General features: G+C 45.2%; 1 protein-coding gene across 2 annotated transcripts in view; it reads right to left on the bottom strand.

Annotated features, from left to right (window-relative positions):
- MFSD2B (MFSD2 lysolipid transporter B, sphingolipid) overlaps positions 1 to 15,116 on the bottom strand; it is a 103,177-nt gene that overhangs the window by 12,523 nt on the left and 75,538 nt on the right. For both annotated transcript variants that reach the window (XR_012751524.1, XM_075338792.1), the window contains exons 10-13: positions 13,997 to 14,077; positions 13,666 to 13,775; positions 4,024 to 4,167; positions 2,484 to 2,660 (exon numbers count right to left, since the gene is read on the bottom strand). Coding sequence is in view for 1 of the 2 variants with exons in the window: in XM_075338792.1 (XP_075194907.1) it covers positions 2,484 to 2,660; positions 4,024 to 4,167; positions 13,666 to 13,775; positions 13,997 to 14,077 (512 nt within the window). In the remaining variant the exon portion in view is untranslated. The remainder of the gene's footprint in view (positions 1 to 2,483; positions 2,661 to 4,023; positions 4,168 to 13,665; positions 13,776 to 13,996; positions 14,078 to 15,116) is intronic.

The following is a 15,116-nucleotide window of genomic DNA, read 5'->3' as shown; positions in this document are numbered from 1 at the left end:
AACGCACCTTGTGCCAGAAAACACAAAATATATGCATACTTTGTTGTGCATTTTTGTCACATGCGTTTTTTAAGTAAATAGTGATGGGCGGGTTAGACCCGCCATTACAGGAATTTGTGAGTCTGCCCATCACTAAAACGCTGGTCAGAAACGCACATAGAATTGACATGCTGCAGCTTTTTTCCTCACCCAAAACTGCAAGGAAAAAAGAAGCAAGCATTTCTGAATTCCCAGACCTTGCTCAAGAAGGAAAGACATGCAGTTTTGGGCAACAAACTGCTCCAAAAAGGTGGCAAAAATGCAGCGTGCGCACGAGGCCTTAGCTTGTTTTCACCGAACAACCCCTTTTATTATGTCTCCATACAGTCACTCTTGGTCATCATAAAATTACTTTATTGCAATACCTTCTTATTCTGTAATAGACTATGAAAACATCAGATAAAATCACTTGTGTTTTCAGTTCAGTTTACACCTATTCAGTAACATTAAGGCTATGTTCACACAGAGAATTTCTGGGAGTGGATCAGTTCCAAAATCCTCAGCAAAACCCGATGTAAATATGCTTGAAAAATTTTTATTTTTCATTTCTATTTTTAAATCTCCTCTACATATGAGGAGTTTATAAGTAAATTTTTCCTACAGAGGTTTGTGTGTAAAAAAAAAAAAAAAAAATGATTCAAAGAAAAAGTTCATGTCACATCTTTAAAACAGATTATGCTCTAATCTCCTCCTAACTAGATACTGTCCAGTCTAAGGCTATGTGCGCACGCTGCGGATTTACCGCAGATTTTACCACGGATTTGCTGCAGAAAATGTGTTTAATATTGCTGCAGTCATTCCCCAGCAAAACCTATGGGTTTTAAAAAATGCTGTGCGTACACTGCGTTTTTTGTTATACCTGCGGATTTACCCGCGGAATTTCCGCTGCGGAATTAATGTGCATGTCACTTCTTTTCCGCAAGTATCTGTGGTTTTTGCCATAGATAATGTAAAAAATCTGCAGGGACCAACCTGCAGAAAATCTGCGGCAAAAACGCACCAAACCGCATGCGGATTTCGTTGCGGTTTTTGTTCGTTTTTTTACCATGGTTGCGGGATTCTTTCAGAGGGTCCGGTTTTTCCTTAAGAGAAAGTCACTTTCTAGTGCGCACATGGCCTAAAAGCTGCAAAGAACGCGTAAGGAAAATACTCTTCCAAATTACTTTAAAACCTCTTCAATAAAAGAACTCAAAAAAGGAGAGTTTCCTGAAGCTTTTCTTGCTGTAAAAACTTGTCATTTTTGACTGACTGACTAAAACATACCTCATTGCCTACTGGATGTATTCAGACTGAGGGGGTTTTTTTGGAGCTGATCTGTTCCAAAAACGTTTGGAAAATTCTTTATTAATTTTTATGGGAAATCCACTTTCCTGTTTATATAAAGATTTTTTTTTCCAGAAGAGGTGGAAAACGTTTCAATAAAAAAAAAACCCGCAAATAAAAAAACCACTTCAAAATTAAAAAAAAAACTGTTATAAAACGTCTTTAGAAAAATTTAAAAAAAAAAATATACAAGCATTTTCTGAAGCCAATTTTGCTTGAAAAACTAATTAAATGCCTTTAAAAAAACAGCAAAAACATGGCCTGAAGTTATCACCAAAGTCCAGGAATTCTGCCATAATTGAAGTAACTAAGATAATTATCAGGCAAAAAAGCTATAAAAAAAATTATAATGTGAACAGTTTTTAGATTATATGCACACAACGTCTTTTTCAAGTACAGAATTTTCCTAAAAAAAGACCCCAATAAGATGAACATAATGCACAATAATGTCAAAATGACATTGCTGTGCACATGTTCAGTCTTATGTCACTTCTAGCCGCTTCAGGGTTCTGAAATCATGAAGTGGTTCAAAAAGTGACATTATGAAGTGATTAAAAGAAGTAACATGCTCATTCTTAATACCATAGAGGTAGAGCCATCACAAGAAAGACAGCAATATGGTCAGCGAAGATGTTTCAAGGAAAAAAAAACGCTAGCGCTTTCCTGAAGCTGCTTTGGCTGGGAAAATTCTACAGCTGACAGGTATCTGAAAGAGGATTTTGAGTACTCACTGTAGAATCTCTTTCTCAGAGCCTTCATTGGGGACACAAGAAACCATGCTGTGTCCCCCAATGAAGCGAAAGAGGATTTTGGGTACTCACCGTAGACCCTCTTTCTCTGAGCCTTCATTGGGGGACACCGGAAACCATGCTGTGTCCCCCAATGAAGCAAAAGAAAAAAGAGGATTTGGGGTACTCACCATAAACTTTTTTTTAGAGCCTTCATTGGGGACACAGGAAACCATGCTGTGTCCCCCATTGAATTGAAAAAGAAAAGACACCTTAGACTTTATTTATTTTTTGGACAGACTTTGACAATCTTCCTGTTGTGTTGAATTGTTTTATCACTCACGTTACAGGAGGTGCAACTGAGTGACAATGACCAGCAGACATCAGTTGTACCTTATATTATTGAGTGCCAGCTCTGTTTCCCTCCTTGTGTCCTCTGTAATTGGGTAAAAGATGAGGATGATTAGTCCTAGAATAATTAGGACCGCCGGGACCACGCCAATGAGTATCTGCAGCGTCAGCACCAAATGGTAGGATTGCCTGCACGCTCCACTGCGGTAACCTGCAAATCTGTCAACAGCCATAGTCAGTATCTAATGCATGTATTAGGCCAGAGCACATTTGACCTGGCCCTAAATGAGAACCCCACAATTCCCTAAACCCATCTGCTGACAGTGTGTGACGTCACCACATCCAGGGGCAAAACAATCGCGGTTCCAGGTATCGCGACCAGGCCCGGGGGTACAGCGCCTGTTTCAGCTGGATTTATGGCCGAATGCATGATCCAACTGAAATGCATTGCAGCACAGAGTCTTGTCGGGTCCCTGCACCGCAATGTGCCGGCGGCTGATTAAGGATATGAATATTTATTGCTCCTCACGCTCATAATCGTCCATCTCTTTACGCTGAGAGGTGTGCGGGATTATAGGTGTGGGGAGCAGTGAATCTTCATGTTCATTAATAACAGCATATGTGACTGCCCAGCAGTCGTCTTCCTGTAGCAGCTGGGTTGTCACGTGTGCCAGCAGCTGACAGTGGTGTAAGTGGGTGCGCATGACAGTGACGTCATGCGCTGCGCTGCTTATACGCTGAGGTCAGTTGCAAGCATGACAGCATCAGAGTCGGGGACCGGAGGGAAGGTGAGTATAATCGTTTATTTTTATTACTGTGTGCGGCGTGATAGGGGATCATATGTACCAGGATGCAGCCAGGATGGGGACATATACTAGGATAGGGCTATGGTGGGCACATATATACCAGGATGGGGCTATGATGGGGACATATATACAATGATGGGGACATACACAAACATGGGGCCATGATGGGGACTGTTTCCTCCAATACTAGTAGACACGGCTGAAATATTCAAGTATAGGAGCATGACGTTCTTGGCTGTTATTGCGGCACACTATTGGACCACACAAATATTTCAAGTGCCAAAAGTATACAGGAGCTAAGGGTGAATAATTTGCTCACCCCTCCTTATCAAAACTGGAGACGCACTGAATCTGTCAGAAAGCAAATCTGAATCTGGGTTCAGTCTTAATTAATTTTGGAACCTGTATTCTCTTTATCTGACATATGGGTGTGATGTTGCAGCTCTAACCCAGTTCACTTCAATGGATCTGGACTGCATTACCAGGCACAACCTGTACTCAATTCTGACCCTCCTGTATTCTTTAGGGTCTCTGATAATCTGGAGGTTTCAGTTCTATATTAATTTTTTTTCAGAATTGCTGATGGCTTGTGTGAATTGCACTACTTGGACATCTATGACACATGACCTATCTAAACTAGAGGGGGCACATGTGCATAAATAAATTATTTTCATGCAGAAAATAATGAAGGGGATGCAATGCATTCTGGTCTGAAATCATATGTTCAGGTGTCGGGGATATATGTCGGCTCACCTATTAAACATTTTAGCACTTACTGCAGGCTCAGGGTAGAAATTCCCAATGCGATCCCCGCGGATAACTTGGTGAAGAAGACAAATGAGGAATAGAAAATGGCTTCCAGTCCATTTACACGAGGATTTGTTTGCCGGAAATTATCCACTACGTCAGGAAGCATGGACCTGGAGGGATTAGATAAGAGCATAAAATATCCCATGCAAAACGTTTTTGTTTACCACAGCGCAATAGTGGAGCTGGGGGTTGTCTGTGTGTAATGGAGGTCACTGCTGATATCAAAGGCGGTGACACTTGGACCAAAATTATCAAAGTACTGTGCAATGTTTGATGAATGTTTGATATTCTACAATTATCAAAATCTAGTTTAGACCTAAAGAGAATCTGTCGCCAGATATTCAAATACAAACTAAAGCCACAATCTTTTAGAATCTCCCCAATACGTTGCTGGTCTTGCTCAGTGCCTCCTCTATCCCCGCTATCGTCATCCTCCTACCTTGCCTCATGTAGATGATGTGATGCACATGTGCCTCCCCCGTGCTAGCAGCCGGTTGCTGGTTGGATCTGGGCCTTCAGGGGTGGTGGCTCGAGGGTCTCCGGACCCAGGGGTCTCGCGGACACGCCAAATAAATGGGGGGATGTATATGTATGGGCTGGGCCGTATTAAGTTCGTGACGCCACCCACGATGTGTGGTGAGGTGGGACACTACCGCTGCTGTTACGGGGCACCTGGGGGAGATGTTGTGCAGCAACTTGTTAACCCCTCCGTGGGCAGAGATAGTGGCCCTGGGATCCGGTTGGTGCGTTCAGGGGATGGCGACCGCAGGAGGTGCTGGTGTACTCACAATTAGTAAAACACACAAGTCTTTTTGTGGCTGGTAGTCTCTATCCTTTTCCTGCACTGCTGTATGAAGATGGACTTTCCTAGTGTGAAACTCAGGAGTTCGCTCCCGGCTGGATGTGGCCTAAGGAGCCGTGCCTGCATACGCTGGCCCCTGGGATCTATGGGCCCTGGCAGTGACCTCTTATCACTAATCGGTGGGCTGTTGTCTTCTATGAGGGACTTTGGGTGGCACAGGACCTCTAGTCCTGGCCTCAATCGGTTAATTAACCAGCTCCAGTTGGCTCTGGTCCTGGCTTCAGGGTCCGAGTATCCCCCTTTGTGCTACGGTTTCAGGGTCTGTTCCCTGTGTCGGTACCGGTGGGCTAAAACCCTGGCCCGGTCCACCTCGGCTCCACCGAGCTGTCTTCCCGTCTCCTGCCGACGGAGACCACCGTCTGCGTCCTAGCCAGTGGCACCAGGGCTCCTACCCTGGTACCGTTCCACTTGGACTTCACTGCTGGAGCTACCCCTAGCTCCAGCCCACACTCCTCTCCAAACTGAACTTCCGTTCCACTTGAACTTCACTGCTGGAGCTACCCCTAGCTCCAGCCCACACTCCTCTCCAAACTAAACTTCAAAGCTTAGCTGCCTGTTTTTCCGCCCCATGGGTGTGTCCCAACCGCCTGGTCACGCCCACTGGTGTGTCTATCTTTCCCTAAGCGGGGGTGACTAGGGTTTTCTGGTTGGCCGTGTGTTTCCTAATGAGAGAAGGTGTTATGCAGGGGCCTAACTGTGACTTCCTGGTTTAGCCAGGGTGTCACACACACAGCGTCCCCAATCTCGCTCCTGTGCAGGCGTATTTTGCTCTGTCCTACTGAGACCAGAGAAAAGTACAGTAATACGCTGTGCCAGCTTTATTTCTTTGTTTTTTCATTGCTCTTTGTCCTCTCTTGGCGCATGCGCATTACATAACTTTGCAGGGCATAGGAGGGAGATTAAAAGCGCTGTGTGGGGGGGCGTGGCCTGGACCTCATGTAGAGAGGAAGCAGCGTGGGTGAGCTCCTGCCTGGATCCTGAATCATCCTGCACACCGGCCTTGCTGACACTACCGACCCTGGAGGGCTGCAACACTACTTATAACACCCGGGGAAGCGAGCACATCCAGGATATGCCGACCCGCAGCAGCAATAAAAGGGACAGAGACGCGCAGGAGCGCGCCTCTGAAGAATCCAATATGGCGCCGCCGGCATCCACACCATCCCGAGCTGGAGCAGTGGGAGTAGCAAGCAGGTTGGAGCGGTTTGCCAGAGTGGCCCCTGGCACAGAGCCTACCTACAACGAGGCACCCGATGGCAGCGCTGAACGGGCCCTGGAGCAGAGAGAAAACATACCCGACGGTGAGACTGTGAGTACCCTGGGCTCTGCATGTTCAGCAGCACAAGATATGCAGACACAGAGGCCTGCGCTGGCAGAGGGAGGAGGGGGAGATGTGGAGCAAACACCACCTGTTTTCACTGAGGCCATACTGAGAGACATTCTGGCAGCAATTAACTCTTGCAATACCACATTGGCCACTCTAAGCAGCCAGATGGGAACTGTCACCTCAGATATGGCCTGTATTAAACGTGAGCTGCAAGGGGTGACTGTCAGAATGGGGGAGCTGGAGGAAAGATTACAACAGAGGATAAATTACCACCAATGTCACGAGAGCTGGGAAAGGCCACGCAAAATATCTCCACACTGCTAAACAAGGTGGATGATTTAGAGAACCGCTCCCGCAGAAGTAATTTGAGACTGGTGGGGGTCCCAGAGAGGATGGAGGGCAATGACCCATTGAATTTCTTTGAAAAATGGCTTAAAGACACCATGGGAAAAGACATACTATCCTCTTTCTTCACCATTGAAATGGCGCACAGGGTCCCTGCGCGTGCCCCACAGCCGGGAGCACCCCCACGTCCTATTCTGATTAAACTACTGCACTATAAAGATAGGGACACTATCCTGCGCAGAGCCAGAGATATCAAAGAACTTGCAATTGATGGGAGGAAGATATCAATATTTCCTGATTTCTCCATGGAAGTGCAACGTAAAAGAGCGCAATTTATTGAGATCAAAAACGACTGCGCAACCTACAAGTGCCATATTCCATGATGTACCCTGCTAAGCTGCGGATTGCTGCGAACGGAGAGACTCATTTTTTTGATACGGCTGGGGCGGCATTGTCTTGGGCTGGATATCAATGAGAGATCCCTGAGGAGGAAGAATACCTGAGATTTCCCTTTCTGCCGCCAGGCGTTGTTTTTGTTTGGGACGCTATGCTGGTGAGCTCATTACAGTTAAATTCATCTAGGATCCAGGTTGGGAGACGGCCGGTTCATTGTGGACACACGCTGCACTAGCGAGTTGTGGACCCCCCTCCCTGCATGGACTTGGGGCGTATTTTTAGCCCTGATTCTCTCTATTTGGGAGAAATGTGTAAGATACACTTGATTTTGAGGGCAGGGGCACTGCGCACTGGTGTGCGGAGACCTATCTCTCTCCTTGTTTTTCTTGTTTATTGTTGTATGATGCAATCTGTTTGGGAAGTGTGGTGTGCCTCAGTCGTGTCGCTCAACCTAATGTTTTTGAGAATCGGTGGAGAACGCCTCTCTCCTCCAGGTATGAAGTATCCGTCCGGATCATATCTTAGTCTACGCTTATGGTGACATCTTTAAATATTGTAGCGTTGAATGTTAGAGGGCTCGGTGATGCGAACAAAAGATGTGCTATATTTACTCACCTACAGAAACTTTTACCGGCTATTTTATGTCTCTCCGAGACCCACATGGTCAAGGATAATGTTCATTGGCTGAGGAAGGGATGGATCGCGCATGAATATCATTCCACATACTCGACCCATGCACGGGGTGTGAGTGTGTTGGTGCACAAATCCATCCCGTTCTCATGAACCAAAACAGTGATTGACCCGGGGGGGCAGATTTGTATGTTTGCTTTGCACGCTGTATGGTATACAATTTATTCTGGTTGTGATATATATCCCTCCACCATATTCAGTCGAACCGGTAAAAAGGATATTGTCTATTTTAGATTCCCTTCCATCTGTGCCGACGCTTTTGATAGGGGATTTTAATAATTACTTACATCCCTATCTAGATAAATTACACTCGGGAAACATATCGGAGAACGCCGCCCCGACTTCATTTGCTAGAATGCTAACAGCTGGGTTTTGTAGATCTTTGGCGTGCCCAACACCCCACAACCAAACAATTCTCCTGTTACTCTAGCTCCCACCACACCATGTCACGGATAGACCTGGCTATTGGAAATGCACTTATGGTCTCATATACACAAAAGGTGGCCTACCTACCTAGAAGTGTATCTGATCACTCACCATTACATGTTACGCTTGCATGGGGAAACCCCCTCGCTCTGCCCAGGCCTATCTGGAAACTTAATCCCTTCTGGATCCAGCTTATTGGGGGATCTTTATATGATAACATTCTGGAATACTTTCATCTTAATGAGTGCTCTGCACCGCCACACATAGTTTGGGACTCTATGAAAGCTGTGGTAAGGGGCATATATATTAGAGAAATATGCATATGCAAAAATCAAACCAAATGTTACACCCAGAGTCTGATTCAGAAGGTATCTGATGCGGAGGCTGCGGTGGTGCTCAACCAGACAGTAGAAACTAAAAACACTCTAGAGAAGGCACAGATGTCACTCAAAGAAAATCTCATGTCGATGGCACAAAATAAACGCTATTTCCTTAAACAAAATTATTTTATGGCGGGGGAGGGCGTGGGGCACCTACTGGCCACAGTCATTAGAGCACAGGAAGGATCTTCTTATATAAATAGGTTAAAGACGGAATCAGGTGACTTTGTAACAGCAAGCGAGGATATAATAAGAGAAATAAAGAGGTATTATATGCGGCTATACACATCAGACTGTGACCTCACGGAGACTGAGATTGAGCAGTATTTGGATGCTCTCTCTCTTCCTACACTGAGTGATGTAAACAGGGAATTGCTGGACCGGGACATCTCATTGGAAGAACTGGAGGAAGCGCTTGGCCAGACACAAAATGAAAAAGCTCCGGGAACAGATGGCCTGCCTGGAGAGTTTTATAAAACGTATGCACCCTTACTGCTACCCAAACTACTTAAGGTATTTGAAGAGGCTGATAGGCAGAGGGTCCTCCCGCCCTCTATGAGGGAAGCCTTAATAGTCTTAATATTAAAACCCGGAAAAGATCCAGAGATCCCGGATTAGACGCCGCTAAGGCGTTCGATAGCCTTGAATGGGAATATATGTGGGCTGTACTTCGGAAAATGGGCTTTGGACATAGATTCATAAATTGGGTAAAACTGCTATATGACTCACCGGTGGCGAAGGTTAGGGTTAATGGCAGGGTCTCCGAGTCTTTTCCTCTTGGAAGAGGTACTAGACAGGGGTGCCCGCTTTCACCCTTGCTATTCGCGACTGCAGTGGAGCCGTTGGCAGTGGCAATACGGAAATCCAGGGAGGTAGAGGGATTTCGGTGTGGAGCCGTGGAACAAAAGATATCATTATACGCAGACGATCTACTCTTATATTTAGACAGGGTACGTTCCTCGATTTTGCCGGCAATGAATATCATTCGGGAATTTGGACAGAGGTCTGGTCTACGAATCAACTGGTCCAAGTCGGCTTTAATGCCGTTGGACCCCCTTCCGGGGGACTTTTCGGACTTACAGATTCCAGTTCTTGTGGTCCGGGAGTTTAAATATCTGGGAGTAATTGTCAGCCCAATCCCGAAGGATTTCCAGGCCCTAAATCTGGAACCCCTGTTACAGCGATTCAGAGCAAAAGTGCATACCTGGTGCCGTTTGCCGCTATCAAATATCGGCAGATCCAATTTAATTAAAATGGTAATGATGCCACAATTACTATACCTTATACATAATTCTCCAGTGTGGATATGTAGGGATTTTTTTGTAAAAATTAATACAATATTCCGGGAACTTATTTGGAAGAAAAAGCAAGCTAGGATTCGACTGGAAGTGCTACAGCGGGGAAAGGAGGAGGGAGGACTGGCGGTACCAAACCCATATATATACTATATAGCCTCCCAGATGCAACATCTGAGGGGTTGGGGCAAAGAAGGAGGGTATGATACCAGTGGTGATATAGTGAGAGAGGGATCAGTATGGAAGTACCCAGGTTGCCGGTTGGATGTGGGACAAAGACAGATAAATGGGGCACGATATCCCACACTGGCTATGATATTCCGGGTGTGGGACAGGGGTAAGTCTCTTTTGGGGATAAGCGGACCTACAGAGCTCTGGCCACTGTGGCAGAACCCCGACTTTCCAGAAATTAAAAAATTAGTAGGGTTCAGAGGATGGGAGGATAAAGGGATCCATTTAGTGTCACAAGTACTACAAAATAATACTCTTAAAAGCTTTGAACAACTGAGAACGGAGTTTAACCTTCCGCATGTCTTCTTTTATCAGTATTTGCAGCTGAGACACGCACTGGAAAGACAGGGGAGGACCAACCCGGTGACAGTGACACATAATCAAACATTACATAGGCTGCTTACATCTGAGTCCTCTAAGGGTCTTATTTCGGAACTATATAAAAAATTACTACCTGCCCATCTGGAAACACATCCATTGATTGTTAAAAGCAAATGGGAACGAGACGTCGGTCCCCTGACGGAAGGCCAGTGTCTGATATATTGGAACAAGTTCCTAAACTGGCGGTATCGGAGTGCCAAAAGCTGTCTCAAATATATCTCATCCACAGGGTATATAAAACTCCCAGTCTACTATTTAAGATGGGACTCAGACCAAACACACAGTGTGTTAGGTGTGGACAGGATAATGCCCATTTGATGCATGTTATGTGGGAGTGTGGACACATTGGTGATTTCTGGAACCAAACCCTGGGACTTATAGATCAAATATATCATATCACAATACCACCGTCGCCCCGCCTGTGCCTGTTGAGTCTGTGGGAAGGAGAAGTGGATCCGGATTCTCCAACAGCTCTGGGAATAGCCCGTATCTTGTACCAAGCAAGAAAGCTACTTGCATATCACTGGTTAGACCCTCTACCACCAACATTACCAGAGCTCAAAAACAAATTAAATAACGTCATAAGATTGGAAAGGGGAGTTTATTTAAAAAGAAAAACATTGAAAAAGTTTTACAACATTTGGCGGCCATGGATGGAGTTGCCGGGCCTACCCTCTAGTGCACTGGTTCGGGATGCAATGCTGGACCGGTTACTGTTGTGCCTGCAGTGATGGCATGTGTGAGGAAGGGAATTAAAACTAGTTTTTTCTGTGGCGAAGTGGACTTTGAATGAAGAGGTGAGAGAGGACTGGAACAGTTTCATGGATGACTGCACGGAGAGGGAGGGGCGGGAGAGTATAGCAATATGATGTGGAGCGACACGGCTGATGGAGGAGGTGTTTCTGTTAGTCTGAGGCATTATTGCATAATTTAAGTTTTGTTTATTTGTAGAGCCACGAGGTTTGTAGGCTCAAGCTATATAATATAATTATGATTTGAGAACTCTATTATTATATTTACATACATGCAGAGAAAAACACATGTGATTTATAAATCAGGTTCTATCTGTTTATTGTTATCAGTTATATGAAAAGTGAAATACTCTCTGTATTGATCCCTAATGATTTAATAAAAAAAGATCTGATTTAAAAAAAAGCGCTGTGTGGATGACATTGGACACTTTATCCACATAAAGCAAAGCAGGAGGGTAGAAATTGCCAGGATAGAGTAGGCGCAGAGGAAAACCAGCTATCTCCTTCACTCCGCGCAATGTGGGGGGATTATAAAAGTTTTTTTGGGATATACAGAGGGGCTGGGGTTACATACAAGTTGCTAGACTGCTATAAAAGAGTCATCAATGGTAGTGGCCTTAGTTAATATTGGGAAAACCGGGTGACAGGTTCACTTTATTTCCAGTTTAGTAACTGATGGCATATGATATGCCATAACTCCATAATCTTTATGGCGCAAATCAATCCTGAGAATGTATCATATAGGAAGAAATGAGAATTTTTTCATCCAAAAAGGAGTATACCACGTCTCAATAAATCAAATAATTTTATTATCATCTAAATACATATAGAACAACACCACACAATAAAATAGTAAATTGCAGTCAAAAGAGTGTATACAAGGGTAAAGCGGTATTCGTATTGCACATAATATCCAAAAAAGTGACTAGTGCTATATCTACGTTCACAAGAACCAGGCTTATCAATAAATATTGCACCAAAAGTGTTTACTCACATGTAACGTATTGAGGTTTTTCGCACAGGTTTATTATTGCAGTAGTGTAGTGCATACATGTGGTAGCATCGGATGGAGCGATCGTAATTCAGCATTTAAAGAGGGTTACCATGAGCATATTTTTGGCATATCACTGGGCGCCTTGGGGTTGTGCAATATTGATTTGTTTAATAAATTTATAAATTTAATGATTACTGCACAAACCCCGGTTCACATATTTACCTATGGCGATTTGCACCAGTCACCTTGGTAATCTAGGATTCTGGTGCAATATTTATTGATAAGCCTGGTTCTTGTGAACGTAGATATATAGCACTAGTCACTTTTTTGGATATTATGTGCAATACGAATACCGCTTTACCCTTGTATACACACTTTTGACTGCAATTTACTATTTTATTGTGTGGTGTTGTTCTATATGTATTTAGATGATAATAAAATTATTTGATTTATTGAGACGTGGTATACTCCTTTTTGGATGAAAAAATTCTCATTTTTTCCTATATGATACATTCTGATTCTTGGAGTGTCCGTAAATGAATTTGACCAATTGTGTGGTATCAATCCTGAGAATGTAGGGGTTGTAGCGCTGCTGACTACAAAATTTCTCAGTGTACAGTGATGATACCAGCAAGTGGCTGGGAATGCAGCCATACAAAAGAAAACCTGTGACGGAGACGCAGTGCTGTGGCTTATTCTCGGGTTCCCTGCAGGTCCCAGAGGTCTGTCCCTAACCAACCTTTAGATGATGGTGGGACTTGGTGCGAATTTATTCACAGAACCCACTCCACAGGCTAGATGATCGATCTGTGGCTTCTGGATGGGAGGCCTGAGAACCACCTCTATCCTGATAGCTTCCTCTGCATCTCTATTTAACAGCCAACTAGGCGCAAAGTCATCATTGCAGCATAATGCCAACACGTCTCACCAATAGTGTTAAGCGAGTAGTTGACTATTCGTACTCGCTATGCTGTTAGCGAGTACTGTCTGCTACTCGCATATTCGTTACGAGTAGCGGGCATAATGTAAGTCAATGGGAAATACTCGCTAAGTATCGAGTAACCCAAAAGCCGTATTATTCACTACTCGCATGAAAAGTACAGCTTTCAGGTTACTCACTACTTCGCGAGTATTTCCAATTGACTTACATCTTTGCCCGCTACTCGTAACGAATATGCAAGTAACAGACAATACTCACTAACAGCATATCGAGTATGAATAGCTAACTACTCGCTCAACACTACTCACCAAACTAGCTAATCTAAAGACGAGCCGCAGATACCAGAAGGTAGGAGACAGTTGTCAGGACCCCCGACCAGCAGCCACAGATTACAGATTACCATACTTGATGTGGCCAATGGACTGGGCCCTGCAAAAGGAATTCGCACCAACTCTAGTTAGATATTCTGAGACCCATTTCATCAACCTGAAAGGTGCCAGAAGTTTTGCAATTGCTAGATTGTATTTCTCATTGATAATATCAGCAAATCTCAGCAGTTTTGTTATCTTGCAGGTTAAATTGTACAAACCATGGAAGGAGCAGAGATGCCGCGATGCTGAATCCTGATGACACGGCTACCAGATATCCTACAATCACATTTGGTATGGTGACCAGTATAATGGCAAATGGGATCATCCACTGCAAAACAGACACATGCCAATATTGAGAACGAGCAGTCTTCACACCCTTCGGAATGGACGGCACATAGTAAACCCACTCAGCAGCCCTACACTTTGGCTCATAAGGGGGGAAGGGGCTAATGAGCCGTGGACGTCCCTCTATATGCCATAATGTGGCGAAGACAGTGACATCATATCCAGTACATATTTTATCACCACATATTCTTCACTGATACTTACAGAAATTCCAAAAGCTGCTGTCTTCTTGCCAAATCTTTTTAGAAACCATTGCCAGAATGGGATGCTCAAGACAGCAGAAATCTGGAAATAAAAGAAAACACAATTTTAATTGCATATAGTATATCACAAAAGTGAGTACATCCCACACGTTTGTAAATATTTTATTACATCTTTTCATGGGACAACTCTAAAGATCTGACCCTGTGATAAAATGTACAGTAGTCACTGTACAGCTTGTGCCCCACCACCGTGCGGAGCTGCCGCCCCACCACCGTGCGGAGCTGCCGCCCCACCACCGTGCGGAGCTGCCGCCCCACCACCGTGCGGAGCTGCCGCCCCACCTACACCCCACCTACTGTCTCCTCCCCAAAATCCTTTAGGATGTAAGCCCGCAAGGGCAGAGCCCTCTTCCCCCTGTGCTAGTCTGTCTATTGTAACGTGTACATGTATTCTGTATGTAACCCCCTCATGTACAGCACCATGGAATCAATGGTGCTCTATAAATAAACAATAATAATAATAATAATAATAATAATAACAGTGTAAATTTGGTGTCCTCTAAATAACACAACTGTCGCGGGCGGAGGAGTGGACGCTGCGCTCTCCCACTGCTCGGACCCGGCTGCCGCTGCTGCTGCGGCCGCTGCTGCTCGGTGGCTCGAGCGATGGGCCGGATCCCGGGGACTTGAGCGGCGCTCCTCGCCAGTGAGTGAAAAGGGGAATGGTTTTGGGGATTTATTGTCCGTGACGCCACCCACGGTTGTGGTGATTGTGTGGACACCACCGCTGCTCTGAACGGGGATCCCGGGAGCGGTGACAGGGAGCAGCTGAGTTGTTAGTTCTCCCCTCCGTGGGTAGGGGGTGGTTGTCCCGGGGCCCAGTGATGGGGTGGAGGATGAGGGATGGCAGGCCAGGTGCGGGGCCTGGTGAGGTGCAGGGTCGCGGGGGCAGCGCTGTGCCTCACGGCACGGTGGTACTCACTCAGCCTGAGACGGTGACACAGTTCTCGGTAAAACACACGGCTGGAAAGACTGTTCCCACGGACGGCTGCTGTTGCTTTTCCCCGGTAGTTAACGGTGACTGTCTCTTTCCCTGCACCTAGTACTCCTGTTGGTTCCAA

The sequence above is a fragment of the Anomaloglossus baeobatrachus genome, chromosome 3, assembly GCF_048569485.1.
Source record: "Anomaloglossus baeobatrachus isolate aAnoBae1 chromosome 3, aAnoBae1.hap1, whole genome shotgun sequence".
NCBI lineage: Eukaryota > Metazoa > Chordata > Amphibia > Anura > Aromobatidae > Anomaloglossus > Anomaloglossus baeobatrachus.
This window is presented reverse-complemented; position numbering and strand designations above follow the sequence as displayed.